Here is a 13,018-nt window from a genome sequence, read left to right as displayed (position 1 = left end):
AGTAGAGAGTTTGCCCTGTAAAATCCTTTTCTAATCTATTTTTTTACGTCAATTATTCGCTAAGTAACCAAAGTTTAAAAATAGATGTGCAAATGATATAAAAGGCAATTATAAGCGTTTTCTTTCCGCATTTCTTTAGGCTGAGTGGAAGTGCGTGGCGGCAAACGATTTTGGGCACAGTGTCACATCCTGCTTCTTGAAACTAATCATTCCCAAGCATTACAAAAAACCCAAATTTCTCGAGAGTCTACGCGCAATTTTATCGGAAGAAGGTGCTGTAAATTTAGAGTGCAAAGTTATTGGAATTCCACAGCCAGTTTTAAAATGGTATAAAGACAACGTTGAACTCAAGCCCGGTGATACACATCGAATCATTTCCGGACAGGATGGCACTTGCTGCCTAGGAATATATACCTGCGAAGCTACCAATTGCATGGGAACAGTCAGTAGTTCTGCGTCTTTATTAGGATTTGAAGGTAACTATTGCGTATTGCACATAGCAATTAATTATTAGTTGTATAATTCTTATATGATAATACTTTGTTTATACAAAAAATACAGAAAGTATTTCTTAACGTTTCCGTTATAACTACTTACTTTTACATTAGTATTATAAGCGAGATATACGCGTAACTTTATATGTAACACATATAACTTGATTTAATTTTTACAGATAGAAAAGATGCAAAAGAAATTCAATCGTCCAATGAACTGGCGAGAAATTTGTCGTTGTCAACGATACATGAGGAGCGAACGTCTCAGTTATATGACACACCGCAAACGGACCATTCTGTTACTTTGGATGAACGGGGCGAAGTATCTTTTAGCTTTGACGGCAAGGAAGTGTCAGTCAGTCTGTACGAAACTCCTGATCTCACTGAGGAAGAGGCACTACAGATTGTTGAAATGTACGCCGATCAGCTGTCTGAGCATGTAACAGGTAAAAAAGATTTATTTGATTTTTATTAATTCAGTAAAACGCGTATTAGTACATATTAAAAATTATTATATATATGCTGAAGGGCTACGTTTTTACTGTCTTACTTCGTTTCACAGAACACAATGTGATCGAGCTACCACCAATGAGATTTGTCAAAGAAACGTCTACGACCAGTAATTTGTTGATGGAAGCTGTAGTGATCGATGTATCTCCTGATTATTTTGTTAGCGCAGAAGACAATGATGATTTACGGACAGAAGCTGATTTCGAAGATGTATCCATTATAGACGATGTTACGCACGTCCTCTCGTCACCTGAACGCGATTCCCGAAGTTCTTTGAAAAGATCAGCTCGATACAGTACGGATGAGGATGACAAAATTCCTAGTAGGCCGCCTAGGAAAAAATCAATGAGTCTATCATCATCGAAAAGCGAGAAAAGCCAACGTATAGAATCTGAAAGTTTCCATAGCGCACAGAAAGATGAGCCGCCGTTATCCCCGCTTTCATCTTTGAAGCAGGATGACAGCGACACTTTTGCGGACGCTTTATCCTCTGCACATCTTTCCATCACGGAGAGTCTTGTTCAGAAACACGTGACATCATCGGAACATGAAAGAGCAGATAATAGAAAACGTAGTTTAAGCGCAGGAAGGAAGGAATCTGCGTCAACCGGTTCCAGTCTAGACGATGGAATTGGTGGTGATTCCTCTTTCGATTCAATAATTGGTGTTTCTAAACAAAAGCAACGCAAAAAGAAGCAACAAAAGGAAAAGAGTAATTCTGAAAAATATAGCGACTACGAGCGGGAGAGAAGTGAATCGGAGGATAAAGTTAATACGAAGGTAGAACATCAACTTACAGAACCAGTTGAAAAGACAGAAATGAATGACAAAAACGAAATCGAAGCAGTAAAGGAATTATTTACTGGCGAAGAATTTTTGGATAATTTAAAAAGCGTAAAGGAAATTAGCAGCTACGTCTCAGAAGAGATTCAAGAATTGACAAAAGATATTCTTTCAGAATCAAGAACAGCTCTACGCAACTCTTTGGAGCTTTTTTGTGAAAAAATACTCGATACAGAGCCACAATTTTCTAATATTCACAGGCGGATTGACGATATATATCAATTATTGGAAAATTCAAGAGGAATAGGTGTGGATATTGAATCCTTGACCAATCTGGAAATACCTTTGCATGCATTATTAAAGGAAATAAATGAAATTACATCAACGGAACACATAGATATCATTCGCAATATTCTCGAACCATCCATCATTCAATTGTCACATGTTATTGAAAATCTCGGATTATTATCTTTACAGCCGACGCTCGCAATTTTGAAAAAATTCAACGATCCCATTTATAACATTTCTAGCGAAACGAAAGAATTATCGTTGATAAAATCAATATCCAATGAGTCTCGAAATATATCTGAAGAAATTGCACAGCCATTAAGCGACATTCAATCAATGTTTAATGGGATTTTGAATTATATTGAACAATCGAAATTTACGGTAAATGGATCCACTAGTCCGCAACAAGTTTTTACAGCGCTGGGTCTTGTTACCTGTTTAACGGAATTGAGAGAGTGTGTATCTCACACAGCACAAACTGCGATGACGTTGAAAGAGAATGAGACACTAAACAGTTTAATGGAGCTCAAGGAACCCTTATTGGATCTTCAGTTAATTTTAACATCACAGAGATGTACTTTTCGCGAACTTTCGATAATAAAGGAAATAAATTTTGCCATTGTAAAGTTAAAAGGTGTCGTTATAACCATATTAAAAAATTCTGAAAATCATGAGGTAATTTCTCGGATGGAAGCAATTCTCAAAATATTGAAAGATACCGACGAACAAATATCAAAATTGATGGGACAATTATCAGAGACGGAAGCTATTCAAAAATATGTGTTAAAGAATCTAAACGTTGATCAAAGTTTAAGCAACGTTCATTTTGCTCTATCATCAGTTTTAGAAAAGCAAGAAAATTATATAACCTCATGTCATTTAATTACGAGCATTGAGGCATTACGTCAAACAATCGGATCTTCAGCTGTTACAATCGCCAATTTAAAAAATCCAATTGATGATGAGATAATTCACGAAATTGGCAAACTAAATGAATCGTTGCTAAATTTGCAGAAAGATTTATTAACGGAAAAACACGAACCACGAGAAGAACAAATTCTTAATGATTTGATAAATCCCATTAGTATATTGAAAGAGATAGTTCACAGTGTAATTGAAAGCAGTTCTTTGATCGAATCAATAATACCCATGTTGGAATTGCTGAAAGATATGGAAAAGGATACAGCTCTTATAGCGAAAGAAATATCAAAGAAAAAATCTCAGGAAGAAAGTATCACTGCACCATCTGAGACAGAAAATATAGAAGGAGAAAATAATTCAAAATCCAGTTTGGCTAGTCGAATAAGCCGTTCCTTAAATCCCATTAAAAATTGGTTATCCGCTACATCCGAAAACAGTACGACACAATATAAAGACGAAATAGAATCTGCACTTAGCTCGGCAATCGAAGAATTGAAAATAAATGTGAGTCAAATTGCTATTAAAACGTCATATTCAGAACCACCAAGTGATAAAAGTTTGATAGACGCACTGATTGATCTTCGAGAACCGCTAGTGAGGCTTAAGAATGCTATTACTACATATCACAAACCGGAAGATCTTTTAATTTTAAAAAGCTTGGATTGTCCTATGAAATATCTTCTGCAAACTATTATGGATGTTCTTTATGAACATGCGGAAGAAAAATCTTTACGACCAGTAATAGATATTATCGAACAAATTAAAAATCAAATATCGCTTTCAATCGAAGATAATCTTTATCAGCAAGAGCTTAAACAAAATGCTAAAGCATTTAATATGGAAATGGAGGAAGAAGAAGAAAAAGAAGGAGAAGCTTCCCAAGAAACAATTCCAGGTACTCTTACGGAAGTTGTTACAACACTTCCACTTGAAGCTGGCTCTATCTCGTTGCATACTGAGCAAGCTGTTACAGAAAACAATTCCAATGACGTCGTTTTACAAACTGTTAAAAATGAGAAACAGGAAAGAGAGGAGGGTGCAAACAAATTAATCATGATCTTGTCAGAAACTTTGGAGAAACTTCAATTGGAAATAACTAATATACTGGAGGATTTTGAAGAATCAACAACACAAACTACTACAATTCTCCAATCGAAATTAGCTAATTCCATTGAAGAGTTAAGAAGGACTATTTCCACAGTACGCGTAATGATTGTTTACGGTGACGATGAAACTGGATCATTCGAGGATAAACTTAATCAGACAACTTTGGTGCTGAGTAACTTAATACAGCCGCTGACAAATATACAAAATCTTCTTTCTAAATCGCATGAGCACGACGTTTCAGAACTTATGATACTGAATCGATTTACTCCGTTATTGAATATAATAGAAAACAATGTGATAAGACAGATACTCGATTTTATCAGTAAAGATGGAGATGTAGAAAAGGAATTTGAATTTCTTCTATGCATACTAGAAGAAATCAAAAAGAAAATTCCAATTGTAATTCAAGATATATCATTGAGACGAAAAATTTTGGAACATCTCAGGGACATTTCAAAACCTCTGGAAAGTATTTTAGAACGTATGAGCGATCTAGAAAAAGCTGCGGAAGAAACTCTTGAAACTGATGTCGCGAATATTTTAGGAAAGCCGATAGCTGCTTTATTAGAAGATGTTAAAATTACTATACAAGAAGTAGATATGTTAGATAGTCGAGAATCATTGATTCTCGAATTACGAAACCTTCTTGAACCCCTGTTAGAATTTCATAGTTGTCTTTCAATGGTACAGAGTAGTCGAAGAAGTTTAGTTCCTGAAGCCTCTTTATTAGATGAGAGGAGAAGCGTTATTCTACGAGCGGTCGACGGTTTGCGCAAACAAGTTTGTCACTCTGCTGAAATAACCGCGAATATGGGAGAAACTTTCTTATTTAATGAATCTTTATCCTTGCTCAATTCTGCGATTTTACAAGTACAAAAACAAATTGGAAAGACCGATTATTCACGCCGATCTAGTAGCAGCAACATTCCTCTGCAGGATCGACTTATCGGCGCATTGAATCGCTTAGACAACGCTATAATAGAATTAGAAAAACACGCTGACAAAGATACATATAAAATAGTGTCCAAATGTTTGGAAGCATTACAAAAACAAATCTCTCTCGCGCAAGCACAATTTAATCAAATTGGTAGTGAGGTAATTGACGAAGAGGCAATCGTAGAAGGTTTTCTTTATCCGACTAATCAACTTCTGTCGGCGTTAAACATTCTAAAAGAGAATACGCAGAAGATGCCTTGGACAGCGTCGCATAACTTAATAATTCAACTTGAAGACCTAGCCGACTCTATCTCAGAATTAAGCTGTTCCTTATCGGCTCACAAGACAGGACTTGTCGAAGAAGGCGCTTCTGAAGGAGCACCAATCGTCGAGACTTTTTCTGCTGTTATAGATGTTTTAGATCATGTAAAAGACGCTATAAATGTCATAGAGCAAGCTGTCGGTGTTGAACAAAAAGCGAGCATGATTATCACGAAAGTAGAAAGTGTCATTGATGAGATTATAGAAGTATCGCAAGAAGAAATTGAGAGCGTAATGATGATCACAGAAATACCGTCTAAAACAATAGTCCAGAAGGTTGTTCAATCTGAAATTGAAAATACACCTATTACGACACAAATATCAGTTTTAGAAGATCTAGAAGCAGCTGTAATCCCTATTGAACAAACAAAGGATGATCTAACGGATATGAGAGAATGTGAAGAAAATCAGAAAGAAAACGAGAAACAAGCACATTTGTCAATTGAAATATCAAAGTTTAATTCTGCAATAAGTAATTTGACGCAGCCGTTAAAAGAATTGATTAATTTTGTGGAATTTGCTAAGCAAAAATCTCTAATTTCAAAATCAGAGGAAGACAAGCGGAAAATACAAGAATTAACAGCATTAGTACAAATTCTTAATGATTTACAAGCTACAAATATTTCTATTAAGACGGTAATATCAGCTTCCTCGTCCATTATACTATTAGACAGCCAATTTTCTCGTATGAAAGATATTCTTGCTAATTTCGAACAAGCTGTCGATACGGTTATTTCCTTGATGACTCGTGAAGGAGTGAAACCAGAATTAAAGGAGACCGTTATGGCATCTTTACCATTAATCTCCAAGCCTTTAGATGCTCTTGAAAATGTATTGGCATCTATATGTCATATAATCGATGAAAACAAATATATTGACAAAGACGGAGAGTCATCGTCTGCAATCGCAAAAACCTTAATATCATGTATTAAGAATATTATTAAATCTCTAAATGAAATGCAAATATCGAAATGTGTTAATATTGTTAACGAAACGGAAATATTGAAATTAAAAGAAGAAACAAAAGATATTGAAAAAACAACTGCGCGACCCCTCGAGGAGCTTATAGAAGCCATTATGGAGTCTCAAGAACAGATAAAATGTGACAAGACCTCGTTATTAGAATCTAGTTCACTTTCCACAGATATGATCGCGTCGAAAAGCGTCGATAATTTAAAAACCGTAGAAGTAGAGTTAAATAAAACACTTGTTAAAGAAATAGATGATTCAATCAAACAAGATGCAGTAGAAACACCACAACAAGCATTTTTATTAGAAACTGGTCAAATCGAGGAATTACTTCTTGAAAATGTAGGAATGATAAAATCGATAGTAGAACCTGTAGAAGAAATCGAGAAACACAGCTTAGCAACGATTGGTCAACAAAAGATAGAATCAACTCGGAAAACAGTGTCTGAAAACAGTATGATTCAGGAGAAACAAATAAAAGTTGAAACTTTGCAAGAGCTTATCTCTTCTCTTCAAGCACTGTGTAAATCATTCAATGAAATTGGAGAAATGGCAATTTTAGAATCTTTTGATAAGAAAACGATCGCATTTCCAGATTTAGTAAAACCGTTATTAAATTTACAACTTGCACTACCGTCCAACGTTACCGAAGATATTGAACAAAATACAATGATATTACTAAAATCATCTATTGTAAACATTTTGGAAGAATTGCAAAAGTCAATTGCTACAGTTCAAGAAAAAGTGCAGCTTAACGCTGTAGCTGAAAGCAATTCGTGTGAAACATCTAAGATATGTTTAGTACAAGCCGTCGTGAAACCATTAGAAGACTTGAAGATGTCAATTGTTTGTATCCAATCTGACCCAACAATTAATCAATTTATCCAGCAAGAAGCAAAATTATCGAATGTTGAACAGATCACAATTTTGCAAAATCTTGTTAAATCAGTGGAGCAATTTGGAAAAAGATTTATGTCTATTATTAGTCAAGTAAAAGTGGAAGATGTGCCACCATTAAAAATTATTAAACAAAAAAATCAAGAAGTGGATCCAAAAATGTTACATAAAATTGTTGATGCCATTCATATTTTACGAGATACATTTATTCAAATTGAAAACCTTAACATTTCTAAAGCCGATCTATTAGAAACGCCGGAACAGAAAAAAAAGACTACTCTTGAGTTGAGTATTGTGATAGACTCTTTGGAAAAATTAGAACAATCTTTAATTATAGGTACGCAGCAAGTTATAACCGTGCAAGAGGAAGGTATAAAAGAAATTTGCGAAAATCAAAGTTTGTTAGCAAGTGCGAATCTAAAATCTGTGCTACACGAACTCAGAAACTCGATTATTGTAGTTCAGGAGCAAACAATCTTTAATGATATTCCTGTGTTAAAAACGTTGAATGAAGCTCTAGAAAACCTGAAACTATCATTAACAACAGTTGTCGATCATGTTGATAAAGTTACTGAAACTGAAAAAGTATTAACTTTACTATCATTTGCAAACTCGGTAGAAGAAATAGCGAATCAACTGATACCTGTAACTAAACAAGATATAGAAAAGCAAACAATTAGTGAAACTTCTCTGTTAAAAACAATGACTATTCCAATTGAAGAATTGCAAAGTGCAATACTAAAACTCGAAGACCGAGTGTCTCAAACATTGGAAAAAAAGGAATCAATAAAAGCTGTTGCTTTAGAATGTATGATACAACCATTGCAAGAATTACAACAATCATTCTTAACTGCATCTTATCAAGAAACGGTCTTAGCCTTGCAACGATTGCCAATCAAGCCGATATTGGATAACTTAAATAGATCCATGGCCATAATTCAAGATCAAATTATGATCATTCAGGATAATTTACTTGTGGACGTGAATACAGATGATTCGATAATATTGAAAGATTTTGCGAGATCACTCGGTAATTTAAGAACGTCGATGGTAGTTCTGCAACAATTAAATGCAATAGAAAACGCTAGCCAACAGATTGTAGAAATCGAGAATGCGTCCGCGCTGCAAACATTCGCGAAATCTATTGAGGAGTTCAAAAAATGTTGTTGCGTTATTGTTGAACGACCGAGAATTATCGATGCTTTCACGACAAATATAGAATTAAAACATGAATCAAATAAAATAGATACGCATCTTATTGAAAATATTATTGCACCTTTGCGAATATTACGGGAGCAGATTTTAACTATTGAAGAAACTAAAATGCAAGAATCCGAGATTTTAGATGTTACGGAAGTAAGAAAACCAGTTACTGTGCAGTTAAGCAATCTTGTTAATCCCTTGCAACAACTTGAAAAATCTTTTGTCGCAACGGTACAAACGGAACATGTTATCGAACACGATGGGCACAATCTAATAACCAAAGCATCTTTTGTAAGCCTAGAAAAACTTGCTCTACAACCTATTCTCGAAGAAGTACAAAAGTCTATTGCTACTGTACAAGAACAAGTGATATTAGAGGCAGGAAGTGAAATTTCGGAAGTAGAAACTGACGTTTTACTGAAATCGATCGCGCAACCCTTAGTAGATTTAAAAACTTCTATTGCATCTATTCAGCAAGTAACCGCAATTGCACCTGACTTTTTAAATAAACTCGCACAACAACAAAATATTTCGGCATTGGAAACTTTTGCCGAAACTCTTCATAATCTGTCGGAACGTATAGCAATGTGTAATCATCAGCAGGTAGTCATAGAACCTGCGGCGGACACTATTTCGGCGGAAGATGCTGCCTCTTTGAATGATACGTGGGCAGACGTAATAGATGAATCTTGTTCAAAAATTCCCCGTCCAATAGTAATCGATCAAGGAACAATCGAATCTCCAGCCGAAATCGCAGTGTCAATGTCGGAAGATGAAACCTCTACATTGAAAACATTAGCAAAGCCACTAACTGAATTACGAGAATGTCTAGCCTTGATTGTCGAAGAGCAGAAAACAGTCCCGCCATATGATACGATGTGTTCTTTGTCGGAAAAAGAAAATATTTCTTTGATAAAGACAATGATACAGCCTTTATCAGAGTTAAAACAAGCAGCTGCAATAATTATTCAAGAACAAATGGCTATTGAATGTGCTAATGAGCATTCATTTGCAATTGATAGTAAAAATGAATTTATTCTTCGTCCTTTGATGGAACCACTTGAAGAATTACGTCACTCTATCGCGGTAATACAGGAGCATATGTTGGTTGAAACATCAACAGATCATCGATCGAAGAACGACGTCATATTGGATGCATTGGCTGAACCTCTGTTCGATCTTCAACGTGCAATTTCTGTTTTAGAAACACGAGTGATGTCTCCGGATGTTGAATCAATGCCCGAAGACGTAGACAACAACTGGATTACAAAATGTTTAGCGACGCCTCTACACGAAATAGAAAGATCGATTGCTGATATTCGTCAATGCAATATAATGAAACCGAAAACTATAATTGTGGAAGAGCAAATGAGAGCTTCAATGCAGACTGCAGACTGGTCAATTATCGAAAAATTATTAAAACCAACGAATAGTATTAAATCAGCGATATTACGTATCGAAGATGATTCTATCGAAACTGAAATTCTCAAAACAATGGTAGATCCATTTACTAATGTACAAGAGAATTTAATGTTACTGAGAAACAAATTTAATTTAGCTTCTGCTGATGAGATAGCTGATGGTAATATCGATGCTTTTATCGAATCTCTTTCTAATTTTGAAGAATGCATTTCATTTATCAAGAAAGAAATTGTTGATAAAGCAGTGTCTAAACAATCAGATGTAAAGAAAATTGATCCTACAATATCCGCCACTCTCAATATACCATTAACCGAATTAAAATGCTGTATTGAGACTATAAAGACATCACCAAACAACGTACATCTAAATAATTTGGAAAGACCGTTGGAGCTTATGCAAAATGCGCTCGAAACAATTGTATCTACACAACGAAATAAAAAGCTTTCAGAATTATCGATAAAAATAATAAATAATATTTCAGATATTAACAAGTCAATCGAATCTATCGAAAATAAATTAAAGCAACAACAGATGTCGGTTGTTGAAATTTATATCGAATACGAAGCACTAGGAATATTGACAAAATCTTTACAGAATGTTAAACAATGTATTATACAGATACAAGAAGAACCAAATACTGCCAATTTAATGATTAGTGCTCTTCAGAAATTAGAGAAATCTATAGCTATAATGCGAGAGCAATCAGCTGATAAACCATTGGCGGAACCGCCACATACGAATTTCGGCGTTTTTTCAAAAAGTTTAATACCGTGTTTACACGAGTTACAAGAATCAATAGAAGCAACAAAAACATTATGGTGTGAAAAAACAATATTAGATGGATTAATGATTCTTGAGAAACCAATTTATAAATTGTTAGCTGCGATGAACATTATGCATGATCAGTCTTTGAAAGAAACGATTTTAATATTAGATCAAACCGCTCTTCAAAAGAAAGGTAGAGAGAAAGAAATTAAAGCATCATCTAAAATTAAAACAGCTATCGAAAAAGAAACTAATGAAACAATTAAAGAAGAAATCAAAGAAACTAAGTTGGTAAAAAGTGTAGATTCTACAATAACCAATGATACGAAAGACAAAAAAGATGAGAAAAAACCAGAAAAAATAGAACAAAAAAAGGAAAAAGATGATGAAAAATTAACACATAAAGAAAAAGCTAATGAAATAGAAAATAAAGATGAGAAACAAACGAAAGAAAACGTAATTCAAGAAATACAAAAAATAAATGAAAAACAGGAGAGCAAAGAAATTGAACGATTAAAAGAGAAAGCGGAGCAAAATGAAAAAAGCATAAAGGATAAAAATTTAAAGCAAGACGATAAAGAATATAAAAAAATAAAACAAACTGACAGTTTTGAAAAGCATAAAGAAGCTGGAAAAACAGAAGGAATAGAAAATCAGCATGAAAAAATTAATACAGTTGAAAGTGTAAAAAACAAAATAGAGGAAAGTGAAAAACTTATCGGCGTAGAACATATGAGAAAGGAAAAAAGTGAACAAAGTGAACAAAAAAACAAAGATATAGAAATTAAGGAAGCAGAAAACGAACAAAAGAAAGAGCAAGAAATCGTACAAGAAAAGAAAAAAGTAGATAAATGTAAGAGAACTGAAATGGATCAAGGCATTAAAGAAAGAACAGAAAATAATAAAGTAAAAGAACTTAAAGATATAGGCAAAAAAGAAGAACACTTGAAAGAAGAAAAAGAAAATGTCGACAAAATTGAAAAAGGAGAAGAACAAAAAAATATAAAAAATATTGACAGATTAAAACCGATGAGACAATATGAGAGGAAAGATAAAACTGAAGAGACCGAAAAAGAAATTGACGAAGAAAATGAGGATTCTCGTAAAAAGGAAGAGATAATAAAACCAGAAGAACAAAAAAAGAAGAATGAAATGCATCAAATATCGAGGGGAAAAGAAGAAGAACGAAAAGAGACAGCCAATCTGGAAGAAATAAAAATAGCAGAAAATAAACAAGCAAAGACAAAGAAAAATGTACAAGAGGATAACAAAACAGCCGTACATCAAGAAAGAGATAAAATTGAAAATAATAAAGCAAAAAGAATAAAAGAGGAACTAATTGAAAGAAAGAAAGATGAACTTATTAAAGCAGAAGAAATAATACAGCAACCACAATATGAATATACAAATAATATAATGGAAGAGGATGGTACGATGAGTGAGAGCAGGAGAGAAATAAATGGAGATGAAGAACAGAAATTAATAACATGCATAAAACAAAAGCGGAAAGAAAAAGTAAGTGAAGAAATCCAGGAATTAAGAAAAGATGAAAATTTATGTTTGGAGAAATGGAAACAACAAAAGCCGCAAAGTGATGAAAATTGGTTATATACAAGAGAAGAACGCGTTAATAGAAGTGATAAACGCAGATCAAAACAAAAGGAGGAAAATGATTATCAGAAGAGAGATAATGACAAAAGGCTGCAACGAATGGAAAAGAGAATTAGGAGAGACGAATCTGCTAGATTATTATGGGAAGAAGAACAAAGAATACGGAAAAGACAAGAAGAGGAAAGATTCAGAAATAGACAGAGAAGAAAAGAACAAATAAGAGAAAATGAATGGTCCAGAAAACGTGAAAATGAATCCGACCGTTTTCTTAGAAATATGCTAGAAACCACACACAAGCCTACAGACAAATTGACTTCAATGCAGTTTTTTGATGTCGGTTATTCTCGAGAACATACTTTTCGATTTGATTCTGGCATCCCAATGCTTTCTAGCACCTCCAGATCATACAGTTTGAGAGATTCTTTAACATCACTAAGCAGGAAAAGATTCGACAATTATTGGGATTATAAATTACATAGTCCTTCTATGGATAAATATTATTTCGATGCAGGATCGTCGTACAGAAAGCGCAGAAAAAGAGAAAATCGTATGATTCGTGCGAGATCGATCGGTTTGCTGAAATATGAAGACTATTCGACTGGAGATAGCGATGCCACTATTGTATCTAATATGCGCGTTCGATCTCTCCGGCGCACAAAGACGGACGCTATCTCACGTATCAATTTCGATACACATGAGTCTAATCTGTCTAGTTACATTGACTTCCGTCAAAATGAGGTAGTTATTCAATGTTGAACTACTGCTTAACGCTTTATAATTTATAAATAAAG

General features: G+C 34.2%; 1 protein-coding gene across 1 annotated transcript in view; it reads left to right on the top strand.

Moving 5' to 3' along the window:
• LOC105461200 (titin-like) overlaps positions 1-13,018 on the top strand; it is a 37,735-nt gene that overhangs the window by 8,632 nt on the left and 16,085 nt on the right. The window contains exons 11-13 of the mRNA XM_011707684.1: positions 140-476; positions 674-940; positions 1,057-12,965. Coding sequence (XP_011705986.1) covers positions 140-476; positions 674-940; positions 1,057-12,965 — 12,513 coding nt within the window. The remainder of the gene's footprint in view (positions 1-139; positions 477-673; positions 941-1,056; positions 12,966-13,018) is intronic.

The sequence above is a fragment of the Wasmannia auropunctata genome, unplaced genomic scaffold (genome assembly GCF_000956235.1).
Source record: "Wasmannia auropunctata unplaced genomic scaffold, wasmannia.A_1.0 LD307427.1, whole genome shotgun sequence".
NCBI lineage: Eukaryota > Metazoa > Arthropoda > Insecta > Hymenoptera > Formicidae > Wasmannia > Wasmannia auropunctata.
This window is presented reverse-complemented; position numbering and strand designations above follow the sequence as displayed.